The 20815-nt window shown below is 42.9% G+C and overlaps 2 protein-coding genes across 3 annotated transcripts; one reads left to right on the top strand and one right to left on the bottom strand.

Annotated features, from left to right (window-relative positions):
* Positions 1 to 5418: 5418 nt before the first annotated feature.
* zgc:195001 (uncharacterized protein LOC567531 homolog) lies at positions 5419 to 11885 on the top strand. The gene is made up of 5 exons (XM_053443227.1): positions 5419 to 5602; positions 9996 to 10025; positions 10204 to 10266; positions 10695 to 10834; positions 11481 to 11885. The coding sequence occupies exons 1-5, from the start codon at positions 5419 to 5421 to the stop codon at positions 11883 to 11885; spliced, it is 822 nt and encodes a 273-aa protein (XP_053299202.1).
* Positions 11886 to 12771: 886 nt separating this feature from the next.
* akt1s1 (AKT1 substrate 1 (proline-rich)) lies at positions 12772 to 20311 on the bottom strand. Of its 2 annotated transcripts, XM_053442641.1 has the most exons (7): positions 20169 to 20311; positions 18062 to 18114; positions 17318 to 17935; positions 16960 to 17221; positions 16533 to 16616; positions 16273 to 16448; positions 12772 to 13704 (listed from the first exon to the last, which is right to left on the bottom strand). In XM_053442641.1, the coding sequence occupies exons 3-7, from the start codon at positions 17705 to 17707 to the stop codon at positions 13567 to 13569; spliced, it is 1050 nt and encodes a 349-aa protein (XP_053298616.1). In that variant the 5' UTR covers positions 17708 to 17935; positions 18062 to 18114; positions 20169 to 20311; the 3' UTR covers positions 12772 to 13566. The 2 variants fall into 2 exon arrangements, with proteins under 2 accessions (XP_053298616.1, XP_053298617.1); XM_053442642.1 differs by having other exon boundaries at positions 13576 to 16112; positions 17318 to 18114.
* Positions 20312 to 20815: the final 504 nt, after the last annotated feature.

Genomic DNA, 20815 nt, shown 5'->3' with positions numbered 1-20815 from the left:
TATGTTTATCAAGTGTGTATGAATCAGTGAGAACATATCCAGTATTTGACCTTTTACTGTTGATGTTAAACATATTGCCTTGGTATGATCACTGTATTCAAACAGATAATGTTAAAGTAACTGGAACTCATCATTTCTATCAGTACATACCACAGACTGTACACGTCTCCACTTCCTCCCACTGTACATAAATGAAGCAAAGATTATCTGGGATACAGATGCGGCCTTCTTCCACCGGCGACGCCATTAGGAGCCAGAGTCTGCACACTAGTGACGGTGATATCGAGGACTAATACACAACAAGTCGTGAGTCAGTCGGAGAGACATGAACCCTTGAGCAAACATCAGTGTGATAAGTAAATGACAAACAATCTTTAGAAAAGTTTTATATAATGTGTACTAAGACCTTTTTTGTGGGGTTCGTGTCCCGTCTGCTAACATGGAGGAGGAGTGGTTTACGACCTATACTGCAACCAGCCATCAGGGGGTGAGTGAGGTGTTATGTTTTCAGTATTTCCGGGAGCTGTCATGTCGTCCATCGTTATAAACAGTTAACGGTACGTACACTCCAACCACCCCATAGATACATAATGTAAAATGAATAACTAAAATGTTCTATAAATCTCTCATATTATGGTTCTGTTCTGCAAACATGTACGACTCCATTTGACGGGAGATAAGGGAACACGTGGTTTTAAACACGTATGTTACTGAGGAATATCGCAGAGGAAAACATGATGGAGAATAAGGGGGGGGGGGGGGGGGTTACATACATGAGATGGGCTGCTGCTCACATTGCAGCATTTACCCATAAATCTCTTCGCTCTCTGTTGTTGGACACCACCAATGTCAGCATGATTGCATGTGTTCAGCGGGTATAGGCGGCAGCCCCCGGCACAAATATGACACATTGTGATTTAGGAGCAGTTACGAGGTTTATGTTGCACTGAAGCCGTGGGGGTCACATGAGTCTGACCTGTCGTTTCCACGCTGTAAATCTGGACGTTTTAAGCATGTGTGGTTTATTAATGATGCACTAAACTCTGTAAACTAACAACGTCTCGTCCACAGCTTCCTGCCAAAGAGGCGACATGAGCTGCTGGTGTTTTATGAGGACACAGACCAAGAAGTAGGTAAAATGTAAACAAGTACAATTTTTGGATTTTTTTACTTGAGTATTTCAGTCTGTGTTATATTTAGTTTTTCACTGCAACTCAGAGAAACTGTATGTTTTACTCAAGTGCATTTACTATGGTCACCAGTAGAATTCAGATGAATGTTTTATTTCATAAAAGTACACATAAGCTTATAAATATAAATAGGAAATCAAAATAAAACCAGTGGTTCTCAAAATGTTTGGTTGGTGAACCCTTACCAGAAACCAGAGATTTTGATTTGTTACTCAGTGTTTGGGCCCAAAAGACATCAAACCTTCCTGTATTTTTGGAAAAAAATAAAACTAGAGAGAATTTTGCGGCGGAATTTAACCTTTCTCTTCCCTCTCTCATAAACCCTCTCATCACCTCTTCTGATCTACCCTTTGACCTCCCGAGGGGCCCGACCCTAATTTGGGAACCACAGAAATAAACACTGTATGTAAAGTCGTCTGATGTCGCCTTGAGCTGCTACAAGACTAAAATGGTGCATCTGTACAAATAATAATATCTAAGACTGTAGCCAAACAACAAGTACTTGTAGTTTTGAGAGTTGAAATACTTGTATTACTTACTTTTAGTGTATATACTGATGTGTTGGTGTTTTGATATGGAACATCTAAATACCTAATAATCCACATTAAATAATAAATAACAGTTGTGTGAGAGCCATGAGTCGCTGCGGGATAAAAGCCTGGCAGCGTGCACAGTGAGACCCAATCCACGTGCACAACAGAGGGAGGGAGCACCTGCCTTGTCAATCAGACGAAAGCCTAGAAAACTACAAGAACAGGTCCTGACAGCTCAGCCGTCCTCCACGGATTACAGCCTTTTTTTACTGTATCCCTGCCTCCATGTCACGCTATTTACATGTCACCATCATGTTAACATGTAATGAAGTAACACGAGAGGACATTTAACGGCTAAGCAGGGTGGTAAAGTAAACAGGAATATTGCATGGTGACCGTGGAGTGTGTAAGGTTTTGCATAGCGGCCTCAAACATCCCCAGAGGTCATGGTACAATCCGATTTACACCCCCTCTTTGACAGCAGTAAGCAGCAGGTGCGAAAGTTTTGTTTTCATACCTCGCACAGAGCAGATCTGGTGTAGAAGCCACCGCTGAGCGGGCTGTTACACTCCATTAAAATTCCTCCTCTAATAGCAGCCAGGGACACTCTCTAATGACAGGGAAGCTTTTTCCTACTTAAGTTTTATCAATCAATATTAGCCTATGAAGGAAATCCTCTCCACGCAGAGGTTCCAGCTCACACATGAAGCGCTGCCTCTAAAGGAGTTTACCGCTAAAATTAAATCTTTATTGCTTTTCACCTGGTGAACATCGATCACAGTTTAGTTTATGATGCAGCAGGAGTTCTGGGAAAACGTTCTGGAAAAAAGTAAAATTTAAATATTGTTTATATTTAATGCTGCCAATTCAAGTTAAAGCTTTATATTTTACTGCACTTATCTGTCAGCTAGAGTAACTAGTCCAATTCTATGAAAGAGATCATTTTATTTGTTGTAAATATTGTAGATGTCACTGATAATATGGAATTATTTTGTTTGTTTTCACCCCTGTTCATTCATTTGTTAGGTGGGTTGGATGTGGTATGAATACATTTTGGTGCTAATCCAGAAGGTTTTTAAGGTACACGACTGAAGATACGTCCCTAACATCCGCTGGTGGTCGCTAATATCTGTCAACTGGTGGTTGGCATCTTAACAAGTGCGGTAGACCTTCAAACATACAAGGGATATTCTTATTATATTGCAAAATCACACGTTAAAGATGGGCTGCTTCATATTTGATGGTAAGCCCGTCACACAGAGACATGTTACAGAGCAGCCAGAAAAATTACTGAATACTTTGAATGAAGTGAATGATAGGGGAGAGCGGGGTAATGTGGGACATCGGGTAATGTGAAACACCCCCTGTATCTAGGCAACGAAACACATTTGTGGTCATGTGACTATTATGTTTATAAGCCCCTCTCCCATTCCCCCCTTGGAATGAAGGATAAGTTGGTGGAGGTGCTGTGGAAAGTATGTTTTTTCACAAACAAAAGTAAATTGTCTTGCTTGAACTTAATCAACTGTTGTGTCAAAACAAATTGATTCAGGTAGAACAAATTATATCATACATGTTGATGAACTTCCAACATATAAAACCATGGGATTGATGCTAGCTGAAGATTAGCCTGAATTGATAAGAGATGTTGTTTTTCTAAAATTGTGGCTTCGGGGTAAAGTGGGACAAATGCTGTGGGGTATAGTGGGACAGTGTCTCACTTTACCCCACCATGAAGCACAAGTTAAGTTTAGTCTTAAACATATTTTAGTGTTATATTACATTATATATGTTTTGTTTTTAATGTCATAAACATTGTAGAAAAGCCATCATGCCAAGAAACTACACCAGGAAGACAACCTGGGGCCAAACACCCCTCGCAGAGATGGAGAGTGCAGTCGCTGAGGTCACGCAAGGAAAGAAGTCCTTAAGAAAAGCTGGAAGGGATAGAAATATTGATAAGACAACCCTCAAATGATTCATAAAGAAAAAAGAGAAAGGGAAAGTAAAATCAGTAGCCTGGGGTTCAGTAGCTGAGGCAAAGAGAATATTCACAGATGAGATGGAGGAGGAGCTTGCCAAACACTTGAAACAACTAGCTGACCAGTTCCATGGCCTTGCTCCAGTTAAGTGAACTGGATTTGAATATGCAGAGAAAAACAATATCCCTGTCCCTGCCAATTGGACAGAGAAACAATGTGCAGGTAAGCTAGGGTGTGCAAGAGATCACATGAATCATAATCATCATAAATGTGCTTAATTGACCAATCCCTATGATTCTGTTACTAGTCCGATATAAGTGGTTGTCAGTCTAGCTGTCGGGATTTTAACTATTACAACATGTGTTGTTATGTTAGTTTCAAAGTGGAAAAAGTAAGTGGACCACTTTACCCCGTAGCTGGGGTAAAGTGGGACACAAGACCACTTTTTTAAAAACAATCATATTTTCACTGCCCTTTGTCCTGAAGACATTCTGATCATTTCCATTTCTAGAAAACATCCTGAATTAATGGGAAATGTGTAAACTTGACTGATATATAAGTTTAGCTCGCCTAGAGGGGAGCAAATGTAAAAAATGTCCCACATTACCCCGCTCTCCCCTACTGAGCTGCCAAAAGATGATAGTCATGTTTTATTTCGTGCACACAGGACATGGATCGATATATATCTTGTTCAGACAACATATTAGATCCATCTTGTGCCAAAAATGTGTTATCTTTTATGATTATGCTAAGCCAAATGAGAAGATGTAAACATCCCGTAGTTCAGATTAGGATGAAATAGAATGCACTAGACTGAAGAAGAAGATGACCAACACAGGACCAACATTTCCCTTAAATTCTATCAAGCTGCACCAAATTTCACACAGTCATCAGTCAGATTTTTCTTTTTCAGCAAGAACCATGAAATGTTCCCTAGGAAATTGGTGAAAATGTAAAAAGAAAAAAAAGCTTCATCTCACAGTGTTAAAGAAAGTACTTCCTTGGCCCATGTCCCACCAAGTTTTGTAGAAATCTGATCAGACAAACGGACAGGGACGTAAACATAAGTTGTCGGATGTAACTTCACCACTCAAATCTTTACACTCAGATAATTCCAAGTCGTATGCAGAATTAAAAGTAGTCGAGACGATTGAGAGGAAATGTGAGCAACATTCGCAGCGCACGGTAACAAGCTGTTATTTTCGAACTCTGACCGCACCAGCAGATGAGGAGACTTTGACCCAAGTTCTCAGCCAGGCGGCATTAACAGGCGCCGCTGAGGATGACATCCGAACCGGACGATGGCCTCCCGCTGATTTTCTGGCCTCCACCTTGAATACTGATTTCCCGTTTTCTCCATATACAGAAACAAACGCCTGCAGCTTGTGTCAGTTCGCGTTCGATCCCTACATGGCTGTGCAGTTTTCTTTTCATTCACTACATAGATTGTTTAGTTTAACTCATGTCATGTGTGTTTATCAGATGTAAGAGGGAGTGTACCGACGCACATGCCCAGTCCATGTGTATGCAAAAGAGCGTGCATACTTGGAATATACTGGGTATTTGCTTGTCGACCTCCATCCATGTGATCCCTAGAAAGGATCAGGAGTTTCACATGTCAGGACGATCCCCCCCCGGCAGGCAGCCCCTACTTCCAAACAAAACCTATGCACACCCCCTCCTCCCTGCTCGCTTTCCCCCCTCCCCACTCATATGGAAGTTAATAAGAGAGATCCTCCAGAGACTCGCAGGCAGTGCAATCAGAAGACCTCCCCAAGTTTGACGCCCATCCGCGCCGCGAGCACCGAGGGAATCATGCCTGTGCCCAAGAAAGCAGGTAGGCAAGCATCCTCACCTGAGTCCCTGCGGGGACCCACAGGGATCATTACACCGTGTGGCAAATGAGCCAAAAGCATCTGTTTGTTATTTATCATTGACTCATGACTAGGAGCATCTGTTTTTACATCAGGTCAATGACAAGTCAATTTTATTTAAATCAGCAATGAATCATACAATCTGTGGTGTTTTCCTGAGATTTAGATTCTGCTGTTTAGTCTTAGGAATTGATATTTTTTCCACATTTGATGCCATGCAGCTTTAAAACCAGATCTGAATTTGTATCATCTTTGTATTTCCTACTTTCTACATTTTTCTCGCTGAACTGCATTTGCAAATCTTATTATTAGCAGGAAAATTAAGAGTTTTCATATTTAAAATTATGATTTATTTTCATAGATTGCACCGATATGTATTTCTATAGATGTATATTGCATCTGTAAATGCCCAAATGCTTGAATATTCATAACCAGAAGTGTCACAGCTTGAGACGGTTTAACTTTATTTATTGAGTGTCACAGTGTTTTAGTACACATTTATTACGTGTGTCACATGTTGTTTATTTTATGTTATTAAAGAACCTCATGCTGAAAATCGCTGAAAGTCAGCGCGGGGCCAGACATCCCTCGTCACCTTGGATCCTGCCAGCTTCTCTCCAGCTCATTAATCATGTCAGCGAAGTGCTAGAAAGAGCTTCTCCCTGGGAGGTTGTGGTTTCTCCTGCACTTGTGCCATCGGTTACCGATCGCCCCACAATGTCAAAGCCCCCTCTGCAAATTCAGGTCTCACATTTCTGCCCCGTCTTTCTCGTTTTTCTCTCCCCTCACGCCACGTGATGCGGCGGTGCCTTCATTACTTCACTCCCTCACCTGTTGCACCATATGTGGGCCTATTGTGGCTCTCCGGGCCTCTGATGGATCCACGCTCAGTGTTTCCTCTTCCAAACCTCCCCCACCTCCCCCCTTTTTGCCAATCCGTCCCCTGAGCAGCCAGAGTCATGAAGTTTGAAATGCTGGACGCTAAATGTAAAAGCCCAGCCCGGTTTTATTTGTGGCAGTTGGATTCTGCCAATTGCCAGCATCAAGAGTTTCTGTCACTAGAACCGAAAGATAATGTATTTAATGTTTTTAATGTTGCAGGTCTTTGTATAGCAGCCCGCTTAAAGCTTTACTACCTAAATTCTTTCTTTTCCCAACATTCTTCGTCCTCCGCGTGTGCCCTATTTCCTTGGCATCTCCATCTCACATGTGCGCTCACTTTGCACTGCGGGGCTTCCAGCCAAGGAATCTTGACACTTGACAGGGACCTGAGGGATGAGCCTGGGCTCACGCCATCCCTGCTCATCTCTCCGCCTCTCTCTTTCTCTGCCACACTCTGTCCGTGCTCCTCATCTCACTACACGGTCTGATCTTGCTGCCTCAGTGAGATCTTCTGAAACTGATCCTCACAGATAAGGTGGCGACGTCCCTCTGAGAGGTGAGTCTTTTGGAAAGGTCGCTTAAAACACGCGCTCTGCCGGTGGAGGAAACTCAAGTTTTGAAGCTCGTCGTTGGTCCACATCAGAATCCAACTCAGATCGATCTCACTGAAGAAATCTCATGCTTCTCAAATCTGCCTCTTCTAGCCCACTTTGTTGTAGTTCTTGCTCAAACTCCTCCTGAAAAATGTCAGCCTTATCCAGGCATTCAGCCATTATTTGCACTTGATTCACAAATTCTTTTTTACGGCCCCTCTGCCCTTAAATATTTTCACACCACACATCTGTAGCCTTGCAGCCTGCTCCGTCCCCTCCATGTCTCTATCACCACGATGTCAAGACATCAATCTTCTTGAGTATCTGTTTATCTCTGCGGGGCTTTCCTGTTTATCCCGCTGAGCGTGGACAGGCATCCGCAGGGGTTTAACCTCCACAGAGCAGCTGGGGAGCTATCAAACTGCATTTCCAGTCGCCCCCCCGCCAACCCCAGCTCAGTTTATGGACAGCCTGGTATCTCACCATGAGCTTACCGAGGTGTCGAAGATGCCAGAAACCCCTCGCAGATTTGAAGATGAATTTATTCACAGTGTAGGATTTCTCCAAACGTCTCCCAGTCTCTTCTCTGTGACTCCTCTCAATGCCTTGATCACCCCGACATTAATCCACACGGCTTTTCTTTCATGAAGGCCCCCCGCCGGCTCACCTGCTGTGTCCCTTTAATCGGGACATGATGAGGAAGATGGATGAAGTGATCTTTCACTAGGCGTCTTTCTGCTCCATTGTGCCATTTCCAATGAGGCCTGAACGACCTTCACTCCGTGCCTCTCCGTCCGTCCTGCCAGATCTCCCCCCTTCGTCTGGTCAGGGTCTGTCCACCCCCCTGTCCGTCGCCATTAATGTCCAAACTGTAGTGAACATGCTGTTGAAGTAAGTAAAGACATTTGGACGAAATCCAAACTCAAATCAGATCTGGTATTGAATCTTAAGCCTCAGTGGAGTCCAATCATTATATCGGCATTCCCCAGCAATTATCACATTCTCTGGTCTTAGTTGCTTAGGTTGTGTAATTGTATTACACATAATAGTCTCCTGCACAACACACACACTGAGTATTTAAGTTGATAATTACAGCACACACAGTATTTTAGGATTTAAAAGAGGAGCAATGGATTGTTGCTTTAAAGTTCAACCTTTAAAAAGACCCGACAACCCTCCTCCACTCTCTTCGACAAGATTCTGCGAAAGCAACTCTATCCCCTCCATCATGTCTGATGTGATGTTTGCAGGTGTTATACCACACCCCTCAGTCCGTCCTCTTGCCCAGGTTGTCGTGCTGCTGGCATCCCCCCCCGGCTGAGGGTCAAGCAGGCTGGATGGGTTATGTTTCCTCCAGGCTCTGCCGGGATGGGCATACCACCCGATTCCGCTGACCTCAGACACATTGACGCCAGCTCTGCGAGAGCCACAGGCCGACAATGGTCGCATTGAAGAAAAGAGGGTTATTCAGTCCTTTTACATGCATATTAGTAATCTGATTACAACCACATAAACACGAAAATGGCTGATTTGTATACTGGTATACTTATTACCTCATTGAACAAATATAAAAGGGCCCATTCTGGGGTAAATCAATTCTATGGCAATAAGTAGAATTTAGATTAAACACATTAGTGAGAACATCACTAGTATTATTTTGTATTTAATTTCTGTCAATAGATCGCTTTCACCTAAATCTTACACACAACCTTTGAGTGAAGGATCCAACTACTTCCTCCATCCCTGTTTATTTTTACTTTCAAATAAAGAACTGAAAATGAGGCATATTCTGTTATTGTGGATCTTTCAGCAAGAAAGTAAGATAAGAATAACAGTTCCTTCATCTGTAAATTCAATAGACATCTTTTTTATTTCAAAATGCAATGACTCAAATTGTTTATATACAAACCAACAGAGTAAAGTATACAATATGACAAATTATCCTGAATATTTCCATTTGATGAAGTTGTGTAGCTTTAAAATGCAGCGTCAATGTAATTGAATGTCATATTTGCAGCGTGGGGAGGAAAATGTTATTCTTAACATCATGTAAAACCAAATCTGTCTTAAATTATGTAGAGGAAGTCTCATTTATCTCGCAGCCTTGAGCTCGGAGGAAATGACAAAAACACCCTTATATGGAACTAGAAAGCAAATTGAGGCCCTTTCGTCTAATTTTGGTGACACACAAATCAAGATGATGTGATGATGTAACTGCCTGATAGGTGAGGAAGAATGATGAGGACCTATTTGTCTGGGTGAAACATGAGAGGAGGTAACATGAGCGAAGATGACCTCTGGGCAGGGGAGGTGACGGAAAGTGACCAGACGGGCCAGTGCAGGGTTTTCTCCGAATGTGAGGAGACAGGGTGACTCACGAGCTGGAGGAGAGAAACAAACGAGGGTACACACTGGCCCACAACATGACAAACATGCCCGGGGTGGTTTGAAGTAACAGCATCGTGCAGAAAGTGTATTCTTAAATTGAGACCCCTGCTGCTGTCAGTGGCCGTGATGTGTGTGGTTAACAGATGAGGGCCCGGGCCTCTGGATTCCCCACGTTGAAACCTAAACCTTGAGCCGAAACTTCATGAATCAGTGCTGAGCGGACATTGCACACATACTGGGCTGTGACTTAGTGCGGGTTGAGAGCAGCAGGTGATTTACTGGACGGGCGGCAGCCTGACAGAAGCACTGATGAAGGGAGAGGCTGCGGAGAAAAGATGAGAGAGGATTTAGAGTTAACTTGTCAGTGCCATCCTGAATAGTGTTGTGCATTTCATTTTACACAAGCCATTGTGAGTGGAATCTCTGGGGAGATGCCATAAAGCATCCCATATCTATTTGTCTCATGGATGCAGGAGATGTGGTGAAATAAGCACACACACATATACACACAAGCTCACACTTAATGATTCACTCTCATCTCTTTCTATTCCAGGGAGAAAAAACAGTTCAGCTCCCGTGGAAGGTAAAGAGCAACATTTGTTACTGCTGCTGGATTGTCTTCGTAAATCACCAAGAGGATAACAAGATCAGTTCATTAAATTCAATAGCTGGTGGCGTGTAAATCAGATCATCCACACGTGATAAAGTTTAATGCATTTTCCCTCTAATGCTCTGATCATCTCTCCTGTCTGGTCCCTCAGAGAAGCTGCCGCAATATGAGCCGAATGTCCCTGAACCCACCACCAGGGCTGACTTCATGAAATGTAACTTATATTTTTGTTTTTTTTAATGTTTATTTCAAAAGAAAATCCAGCATCACTGCCATACAGTGAAAATGATGGCCAGTCAGTATTGATTCAAGCCACTTGTGGATAGCAGTGGAGTGAAGTATGGAGTCTTTGTTGTGCCAAAATATGATTTATTAAGTCATTAAAATGTTTTTTTGACTATTAAGATAGTAATAGATTTAAAATTATTAACACACAGATATTAATAACATATATAACATAATTCTGATTCTGATTCTGACTGATAAAATAATATAAGTCCTATTGAGACATGATTGATCAATAAATGTTTGTTTTCATATATAAACAGATTTTCTGATCTGGTATTACTTTTGATACTTGGGTCACTTTAAACACAATTTTAACAAGTATTGATTTCATGTGTCCCTCCTCCCTTCTGTCAGATTTTTTCCAGCCCTCTCTGGAGGAAAAAACTGCACAGAAACTGTTGTGGATTTCAGAGGGCGGCTCCAAAGTGGCTCGCACGTCTGATGCAGTCTGCCCGTATCCCAACAGGCCTGAGAGATACGACCACTCACCACAGGTAGACCGCTCATCAAACACGAATCCCACCTGCAGTGTTGTCATCACTGGTCCCAGTCATTGTGGAATGAGAGGGAGCATGAGAGGGAGCTCTATGACAGATAGAGGTTTGAGGACGAGTGGTTAATCGAGAACAACGATGTGTTTTTAATGAGCAGAAGAAGTAGAAAGTAGGATGAAATAAATAAAAAAAATGAGTAAACCATCTATTTTTTTTACTTAATTAGAGTAACTGACTCAATGAACATAATAACTTCCCGACACGTTTCCTCATAAATATTTTTGGGGATTCTGGTTTGTTTCCTGCAGTTATTTCAAAATAAAATTTAGCACATCAATAATCTGCATTACATTATCGTGTAATTTTTTGCACCATGGACCATGTACCATTTGCTTACATGGAGGAGGTAAGGTCTATGACTTACTGCAGCCAGCCACCAGAGGTCTATCAAGAAGTTTTGGCTTTGCTTTTCTTGGAACTGTCATGTCCTCCCTCTATTTAGTCTATGGTGCCAAGAAGATCAGCCATTTTTATATAACCGTATAAATATATAAAGTTTTTTTTTCATCAAAAGGAATTGTTGATCAATTAATCAACTCTAATTCTGAGACTCATCATGTGTAATGTTGGACGTTCTTCTCCTCAGGTGCTGTGTAAGGAGAACCTGCTGGGCCATCGAGGGTACTGGGAGGTGGACTACGCAGGGTGGGTGGTGATCGGGGTGGTCTGTGAGAGTGCGCCCCGGAAGGCCCAGGAGGGGGCCTGTGGCCTCGGGGAGAACACCGGCTCCTGGGGGGTCGGGTGGTCCGGCTCCTGCTACCAGGTGTGGCACAATGGCGAGAATGTGGACGTCAAGCTCACCCCGTCCTCCACCATAGGAATATATGTTGACCAGCCTGCCGGCATCATCAAGTTCCTGACGCTGGAGGGGGAGGGCGAGAAGGAGGTGCGGCTGATTCACAAGTTCAAGGCCAACGTCCAGGAAAAGCTCTTCCCCGGCTTCTGGATCGGCACCGATTCCTTCTCCCTCATCCGGAAAAAGGATCAGTGACAAATTAGAGCAGGTTTGGGGGGGAGGGGGGTGGAAGGGGTCACATGGTGTAAATTTAAGAAGGTGTCAAGATGTTTGGGGAACAAGTGTCAGAGTTGGAGAGCCGAACCGAAGCACGTCGTGAAATCTCCCTAGCATGTGTTTGCTTTCTCTGGTGCATGTAGAAACATTTTTCAAATTCAAATATATCCAAATGTGCCTTATTTTATTTTTTATAGTGTATCTACTTACTTATTTTATTAAGGTAGAAAAAAGGCAAAGCTGTGAATGTGTATCTATACACACAGGGCTTTACATGTGCTTGAGTGCTTGTTTAACTTCAGAGTCTATGTATTTTTTATGTGCTATATATAGTCAATAAATTAAATTCTTGTGTAATATCACAGACTTCATGTTTTCTTATGCCTCCACCAGCCTGTGGCTAAAGGCATTCTATTTTCGGGTAGTCTGTCCTATTGTGTACACGATATCTCAAGAACGCTTTGAGGGAATTTCTTCAAATTTAGAACACACACTCAGTTGGACTCGGGGATGAACTGATTCGATTTTGGATGAAGGTCCAAGGTCCAAGGGCCTCAGAAAAGACATGTTGGCCTCTTGAACACGATCTCTCAAATCTGCCTTGAGGGATTTTCTTCAAAGTTGTAACTTGTACTCAAAGAGCAATTGATCAGATTTCACGAATCCAAGGTCATGGTGACCTCATACGAGTCTGTAAAATTAAATGAGGTCGACTGGTAGAGGGGTACAGCCGCAGGGCTGTATTAGTTTGTATTCCTAATTATCAGGGATGTGAAGCAAAACTGATTATATAGTGTAGTACTAGTGCCCTCTGGAGGATCTTAGCGGACTTACACCCTCACACAAATTCACACAGTCTTCTCGCTCTCTTGGTGCTGCTCCTTTATTTGTAACATAAAAGTAATTCCTGGAACATTTATTTGTTTTTGAAATGTCAAATGTGGACATTTGTTCATTTTCAATCAACCCATCTTCTCTCTTTCCTACACACAAACACACACACACACACACACACTGTCACTTTCTCATTCACTCAACATCTGGAGCGAAGTTACAAAACAAAAGAACACCATCCCCTATAACGCTGTATTGATTTACAATCATTCGATCAGTCAGTCATTCATTGGCAAAAGTATAAGTACAAACAGGCATGTTATGAGGAGGTGCTGGGGTCCTCCGCTCACATTTTTTAAAAGCATAATGCTTCTTGTTACTTCAACTTTTTCCTCAGGTCCAGTACTAATGTAGTGTTTGGAGACGTGAAGTCACTAGTGTTGTGAAATGTGTAGTGACAACGAGGTGGTGATTGGTTGGTTGGTTGGTTGGTTGGTTGGTTGGTTGGTTGGTTGGTTGGTTGGTTGGTTGGTTGGTTGGTGGAGTGATGGAGTGATAGTGTCGAAAAATGTTATTAGTGTTCATAACATTTCTTTCTCCGTTACTCCTCGAAGCATGTGCCGTTAAATTTTGGTTAGTGAGATAAATGGAGGTACTAGCTTTTACACCGTTTCACAAACTGTACGTCATATCTGCCAAAATACAGGCCCCGCCTCATCCATCCGTTGTCATGACAGTATCTTTCTCCACGTTTTCCTTTCCCCTCTCACTCGCTCCCCTCTATCCCTTTCTCTCTCATCCCCCAGCTCGCCTCACACCCTCCCTCTCAGTGCTTCAGGGAGAAGTCCCCGGTGTTGAGGCGGGGCCGAGGCAGGGCCCCGAACATTTCCGTCCCGTCGGTGGCCCCGGGGGCCAGCAGGGCTTTCATACTGGCCGCGATGTGATCCAAGTCAGGACAGCCCACCTAGAGGACACACACACACAGAGGAGACTGTGTTAACAAGGCACAGGAGGGTCATGGGGGGTCAGAGACGAGAACCTGGACGTAAAAGGGGAAAATCCAAATTCCTGTCGCTCGTTCACTCAGAAAAAATTCTTTGTGGGAGGTTAGTTGTATAATATTTTCCCAGCATGACCTCACACAAATGTCAGACATACTTTTACGGTCACATGAACAGACGAAATCGTCGTGGCCATTAGCTGGTGCATCAGAATACTGAGAGGTGAATTGTTTCTTTGTCTTGGTCTTTAGACGCCATGAAACATGTCCGCATCAACAACAACAACAGCAACAGCATCAGCATCATAAACAAACAAACAGCTCGTTTCATTCATCAGTTCTTTCATTACCTGTTTCTTTTAGGACAATTAGTTGTGGTTATTTAAATTTAACTAATGGAAGCAGAAAATGTTTACTTCATCTGTAGAATATATTCTAAAAGGTTAAAGTTAAACGAAATTGTCTATTTGACGGAGAGAAAAAACAACTCTCAGCCACTCGTTGTGGTGGATGACGCAGCAGCAGATTTACAAACACTCAATTCTTAAAATGTATTGGAGACTCACTGACGTCTACATTGTCACCATATTAGTGAATTATTAAAACATCCAAAACGCTCTTAAATGGAACTTTTCAGACCATCGTTTCTACACTTTCCTACTGATTTGCAGTTCTATTCTGAATTAGGAAAAAATATCAAAACTAGAATAAAGTCACTGGATCCACATTTTATTTGGATCTGCTCACACTCACAAACGTCTCCTTTAAACATTTAAATATGTCTGATATTTTTGATGTCTGATCCTTTATGGCGGTTTCAATGTCTATATCTGGCAAATATGTAACAAACGTATATATTTGCTATGCCGCTTGTCCCTGTTTCAAAGTAAAAGTGTTTCTGTAAATGAATCCATTCATTTGTTTTAACAATGTTTTTAATAGGTTATTGTAGGACCGGAAGTTGCACAGCTACAGTCCTGGCGTTTAGTCAGTACTTGGACCTACTTTTATTCGAGGAAACTCAGAAATCATTACAGAAACCTCACGGAGCCGCTCCACAGCAGACACGTGCCCAGTTTGAGCAACTAACGCATACAAGCACTTGCACAAGCAGATCAGCAACACAGCCGTCACATGCACTCGGTGTGGCCCGCCCGGGTGTAATGGGTTCTTGCTCGGGTCATGCCTCACCCCTCCACAAAGTTTCATGGAAAAGGGTTCAGGAGTTTAGGACAGTCGGACAGACACTGATGAAAAACATATCCTCCTCGGCTGAGTGAATTACTAACCTAGATTAGCTCCAGAAACATGAGCAGTAATATTCACATATTAGAAGATAACGCTGTTAATGAGTGTAGGGATTTTTTACAAAAGGATTTTACAAAGAGAGTACATTTTTACATGTTTTGCTTTTATGGGAAAAAAATCAGTCAATGATGATAATGCATGAATTTTTTTGGGCTAAAATGTTTCATTCATAACTCGTGTTGATCTTTGTTCTAATAAACTCTGAGGGTGAGAACACTTTTACTTTCGCTGAGTCTCATGAGTCCCCTCTTGTTATTAGGACTGGTAAATTATCTGATGAAAGTGCTTTACAGGGCCAAAGAAGTTATAAACAGGGTTCTACCATAAGAAACAGAGAGCAAACACACACATACACACTAAATAGAATCATATAGAGTCCAGTAGTAGTGGATAGAGACACAGATCTGGTACACATACTGTAAATAACCTGAATGCCTGTTTAAACTTTTTTCTGAATGATCCCACAGAATCAACAAACCTTTAAAATATACGTAGGGCATTTTACAACTTTGGTGCTATTTTCTCAAAAGCCATGTCACCACACGTCTTTAGGGAGCTGTGTGGGAAATGTAATAGATTTAACTTGTCAGATCTGAGAGAGAGAGCGGATTAATAAAGGTGGAGGAGATCCGTGAGATATGTAGGGTCTTGCTGGTGCAGTGTTTGGGTAGTAAGAATGGGAATTTTAAACTAAATGTGTAGGTTAAAAGAAGTAAGAATGGGAGCATCTGTTGGACCCATCGAGAGGTCTAGCTGTGGCATTTTGGATCGCTCATAGATAATCGGTTGATCTATTCACCTGGTTTCAAACTTCAACTTAATCTTGATTTAAGGCCGAATACATCAGACTAATCCCCTCACCTCACTTTGAGACACGGGCTCCAGAATATTACAAGCCCAATTCATGCTTCTGGGTCAAATCGACAGCGTGGCTCCGGTTTAATGATCGAACAGACCACCTCCTCAAACGTCTTTCTTTTCTTCGTTGCAGCTCTTTAAGAAAAAGTAATTGCTCCTCAACATCTATCTGCTCCAACTCCAACGTGATAACACTCGCCATTGTTCTGGTGTAAACAGAGACACCGGAGAGTTTGTAAATAATCGAACCGAAAAACTGAAGAAACTCAACACAGTAGCAATTTTGAATGCTCACAACGGCGTCGGCCCCGTGCAGACCAGCAGCTTCTATGACTTGATACTTTGGGTGTTTGAGTGTGTTCTCACCCGCTCTCCGCTGTTGCCGTCTCCCTGAGCACCTCGGGTTCCTCGCAAGCTCCACACGGGCACAGATACAGGCAGCGAGCGGGCCAGAGCCATGGGGTGGGCGTGACGGTGTGAGTACGCAGAATGACCCATGGCCATGCCACGAGGAGGGGGTGGGGCGTCCTCACTCAAAGAGCCTGAGACAGATAGAAACCAAAAGTAATGAATGGAGATAATGAGCGTACACGGACATGCGTGGAGTCGAGACATCCAACTCGTACCATCAGTGCTCTCCTCCTCCCCGTCAGATTCAAAGAACGGCTCACAGTCCCGAGACAGAGAGTCCTCGTCCATCGAGAACATACCTGCAGCAGAAGGACCATAAATCTTAAGAATACTTAAAGAGACACAGATAAACCAAGGGGGGGGGGGGGGGGGGGGGGGGTTCACGCAACAAATTGATGTTTAATAATCATTTGAAATATAAATATCAAAATAGTCATGTGACACTTTGAAAACAACAAAATACTGTTGTTGGTACAAAATTTCAAACTTGCCCTATCTTTTAAAACTGAATAATAATATTGTGATTTACACGTAGTGTTAAATGTGAAATAACAGCGGTCGAGGCAGGTTGAGTTTGGAGTGAAACGGATCTTTTGTCCTGTATAGTGTCGCACGCCCACGACAAACTCTCTCGCTCCTCACCTGCACTTTCATTCCCATAGGGTCTCCTCTCATCCATGTCCTCCTCCTCTTCCTCGTCTTCGCACTCTTCTTCCAAATCCACGATCCCAGGGCCCTGTCTCCCTCGCTCGGCCTCCAGCATGCTACTCTCCCTCTCTTCGTTCCCGTTCTGCCCGGCGCCCTGCCCGGTACCAGCTCCCGAGCTGTAGATTGACGGGTAGTTCTGGGAGAACTGTCTGCCGTTGGGGCTGACTCCGCCCACCCCACCGTCACCCGTAAAGCTCTGTGAGGACAGCAAAACAACCCGGTATGTTATGGATGAGAACACTGTGATTGAGTGTTACCACGGGGCAGTGTGACACACAAGCAGACCACTCACCCCCCTGTGTCCCGGGTCAGAGGTCAGGTCAACCACCAGCTTGGTTCCTCCCACCCCGGACTGGCGTGTGTGCTTGTGGGCTGTTAGCATGGTCGTGGAGTGCAGCACGCCGATGTCGTCCATGTAGCGGCGCGCCGACTCGGCCAGGAACCCCTGACCCCAGATGCTGTAGGAGAAATCACACTCCCTCGGAAAGGCACTGCTGCTGTCCCGTTTCCTCACCCCGTCGCCATCGCCCGCCGACGACCGGAACTTCTTGCAGGCTGTCAGTATGGCCAGGTCGCAGCCTGACTTTTGGCAGTATGTTTCCACTGCAGAAAGTAGTGCCAGCCAGCTCTCCTTGTGGTTGTCTGGGATCTCGGGCTCGGACAACTGCGTGATGGAGGCCATGATGTTGCTAAGTGCTGTTTATAGCTTTCTTTAGTGGACGAGAACAATGCTGATGATGGATGAAGAGTTTAGAGGCTAACCAGAAGCTCGGATACGGCGGATTCTGGGGGGCGTCAAACTCAATAAAGCACAGTTGCAAGTTATCAGTTGAAGCTTTGGTAGCTGTGGTGCATCTGGAAACTTGAGATTTGTTTCTTCTGTCTTGCTGGTGTTGACAATGTTTTTGCACTGGTGAAGATGCAGGCGGAAAAGAATGCTTGATCAGGCAGAGAGGCACTCGGTGATTTTAAGATATGATAAATATATTAATGTAAATATAATTATATGTATATTTATAGTGGCCGATGTCCTTACACGCACTGGAGAGCCAGGGGAGAGAAAAGCTGTTGCCAATTTGCTGGTGATACCTGGGTAGATAAAAACAAAATATGAGTTAACACAGGGTCAATGAGAAGGGTTGGACGAGATGGACGGCTCAGCTCGGAAATAAGAGCAACGTCATAAAAAATAGAAAATGAGAAAATTGATTTGAACACAGTAGATGACAATTAAAATCAAAAACAAAACCTAACCCAGTATCAATCATCCTGGGAGCTCAGCAACATCTGTTGTCTTATGGACGTCTCATTGCTATGACACTCTTTCTTTTATTCCGGAGGAAGTGTCAACTGTTGAATTACGACTAACTGAGCTGACAGAAACTTTGCACTTAGAAAAAACTTTTATTTGGAGTCCCACAATCTCCAAACTGTAACGCTGAAACAACACAAATTCTGTTTATATAATTTAGGCTCAATGCAATAGTAGGTAACACTCCTGGGCTGGGCGAGGACATTTTAGTTTTACTGCTCAGTGTGTGACGCCAGGATTGTTTCATTTCGTAACATCTGGCAAATAGTCTACACACAGATTAATACAGTGCATATCCAGGATATGTGTGGTTAGCAACAATCCACACTAAATGAGATAAGAAAAAGGGAAGAGCAGAGGATGGTTGATGAAAGACAAACTATACAACAGGAAAACAAGAAAAAGGAACCTAGTATAATGTTACATATTTGATGTTAACAAACCAGATCCTGCTGTAATAGTAAACTGATTGTATTTCTATATCAGATTTTTTCATCAGACAAAAACACTTTCAATATGTCCCCTTAGAATCTGGGGGGCTTTAATGGCCACTAATTTCTGACATTTTATGGTAAAACAATTAATAATTACGATAGTGAACATGATCCTTTGTAGATCCAATTACCATACACCTGTCCTCTTAACAAAAACAAGCCATAGAAGTGAGCCGTCACCTTATCTCACCTTAAACTTGATACTGCCCTCATCACAGACAGCTTTTATTGTTTAGAGTTAAGTGTTTACTCTAAACAAGAAAAAGGATAGGTCTATTTTTCCTCAATAAAGATATTTCAAACAAACATGATGACGATAAGCTGTCGCCAAATATCAATACTTCATTTGTTGTTTTTTATATAAATACAGTTTTGACTTTTGACAGTTTATGGATATTTTACATTAGAATGATAGTATACCTTACACATTATAGTCTGTTTGTTAAAAACTTATGAGACACTAAGATAAGACTGAATGCACTTTCTTTTTCATTGTCCCATCTCAGTTTGTGTCTGTGAACCTGACAAACAGCAGTGAGTAAATACACAAACGCTGCACTTCACCTCTTTAGGGGCAATTTGAACTCTTCTTGGATCAGATATCGCGATGTATTGTTATAAGATTCTCTTGCAATATATCGATTATCGCAGAATTGCTGTATCGTGATATTCTTATCCCGGGCTATCTATCACCTATCATTTCCTAAGTTACACTGCGATTCCCACCCCATGTATAAAAGTATTTTTATAAAGAGGTAATTCACGTTTATAAAGTAAACAAACATGCAGGAGGGAGATATGTTGAGACATGAATTGACTCATAAATCAAGAAGCCAGAGTCTGGTCCAGAAATGTCAGGTTAACAGTTCAGACTTAAATGCACAGACCTGTCATCTCCCTCCTCTGGTTGAAGCGTATTGAGTTGACGCTTTGATTGCATGTGTTCGATTACGTGCAGCTGAAGTCGTAAACACAAGCTGTGCAGACTGATGTGTCCTCTGACTGTGTCGCAGCCCCCACCTCTGCGTGTGAGCTGCATGACACCAGCCGATGCTAACTACTGTAGCTACTGTAGCTTCCTAATGACCCAGCTCTCCATTGATCCCCTCTCTGCCGTGTTAGCAGCTGTGGTGTCTGGGTTTAACCTGCAGACCACACACTCCCCCGAGCCCTGTTGTGGTGGTTGTTGTTGTTGTTGTTGTTGATCGGGTTGTTTACCCACTGTGTGTGCAGCCGCTTCATCATGGACCCTCTTTTCACCTCCATTTTTCTGGCTTTTATCACGAGCCGAGACGCGCAAGTGTAAATTACGGAAGCTCGGGAGGACGTTCACCCACCTGTTCGTGTCCTTTCTTCCACGTTACCTGATGTTAATCGATCTTTAACTTTACTTCTTCTTTTATCGCTCGGATTCTGCTTCTCCCACGATTTCTCTCCCCCAGCTAGGCTCTGCACCCGCAGCAAGCTAGCAACGAGCAATCACAGCGCTTCCGGCCGAGGATTCAAAAGTAAAAGCCTTTGTTTTTGTCGGCCATGACATAAACAATTTAGAATCTACAGAACGACACAGTTACCCCTCTATTTAATACTTTATCTGCAACACATACTGTGTGATGTATTGGAAATGTAATGCAATGTCAAAAATTAAACAACAAAACAGTATGTGTATGTTAATGTTTATACAATTATTTCAAAAATGTTCAAACATGTCAACTATTAATCTGAAATGGCTCGTGCTTGTATTTTGATAACGTTGAATTTCTTTTGTTTCAGTGCTCATCTTCATTTTCTCTTTATCAATTGAACGCGACCGATCGAGGCTTTTATTTTGAAATGTAAACTCAGCTACCATATGCTTTTGTTTCAGATAGCTCAACTTGGCGTAGCTCTGACGTCACCTGTTTACTGCCTTCCAATCCGACGCACGTTGTACACGTGATCGAGAACTCGTCCTCGCCTTGTTCTCGTGCACGTGTACAGCCCA

This window comes from Pleuronectes platessa, chromosome 16 (genome assembly GCF_947347685.1).
Source record: "Pleuronectes platessa chromosome 16, fPlePla1.1, whole genome shotgun sequence".
In the NCBI taxonomy this organism is placed as follows: Eukaryota; Metazoa; Chordata; class Actinopteri; order Pleuronectiformes; family Pleuronectidae; genus Pleuronectes; species Pleuronectes platessa.
Note: the sequence above shows the minus strand (reverse complement) of the source record. Positions and strands in the feature narration are given on the sequence as shown.

Coding starts and splice junctions, on each gene's coding strand:
- akt1s1 (XM_053442641.1), bottom strand. CDS start 17,707: ATGGCCTCCATCACGCAGTTGTCCGAGCCCGAGATCCCAGACAACCAC. Junction 17,222..17,317: donor CTGACCCGGGACACAGGGGG/GTGAGTGGTCTG, acceptor CTGTCCTCACAG/AGCTTTACGGGTGACGGTGG. Junction 16,617..16,959: donor CTATGGGAATGAAAGTGCAG/GTGAGGAGCGAG, acceptor CTTCTGCTGCAG/GTATGTTCTCGATGGACGAG.
- zgc:195001 (XM_053443227.1), top strand. CDS start 5,419: ATGGAAGTTAATAAGAGAGATCCTCCAGAGACTCGCAGGCAGTGCAAT. Junction 10,267..10,694: donor CAGGGCTGACTTCATGAAAT/GTAACTTATATT, acceptor CCCTTCTGTCAG/ATTTTTTCCAGCCCTCTCTG. Junction 10,835..11,480: donor GATACGACCACTCACCACAG/GTAGACCGCTCA, acceptor TCTTCTCCTCAG/GTGCTGTGTAAGGAGAACCT.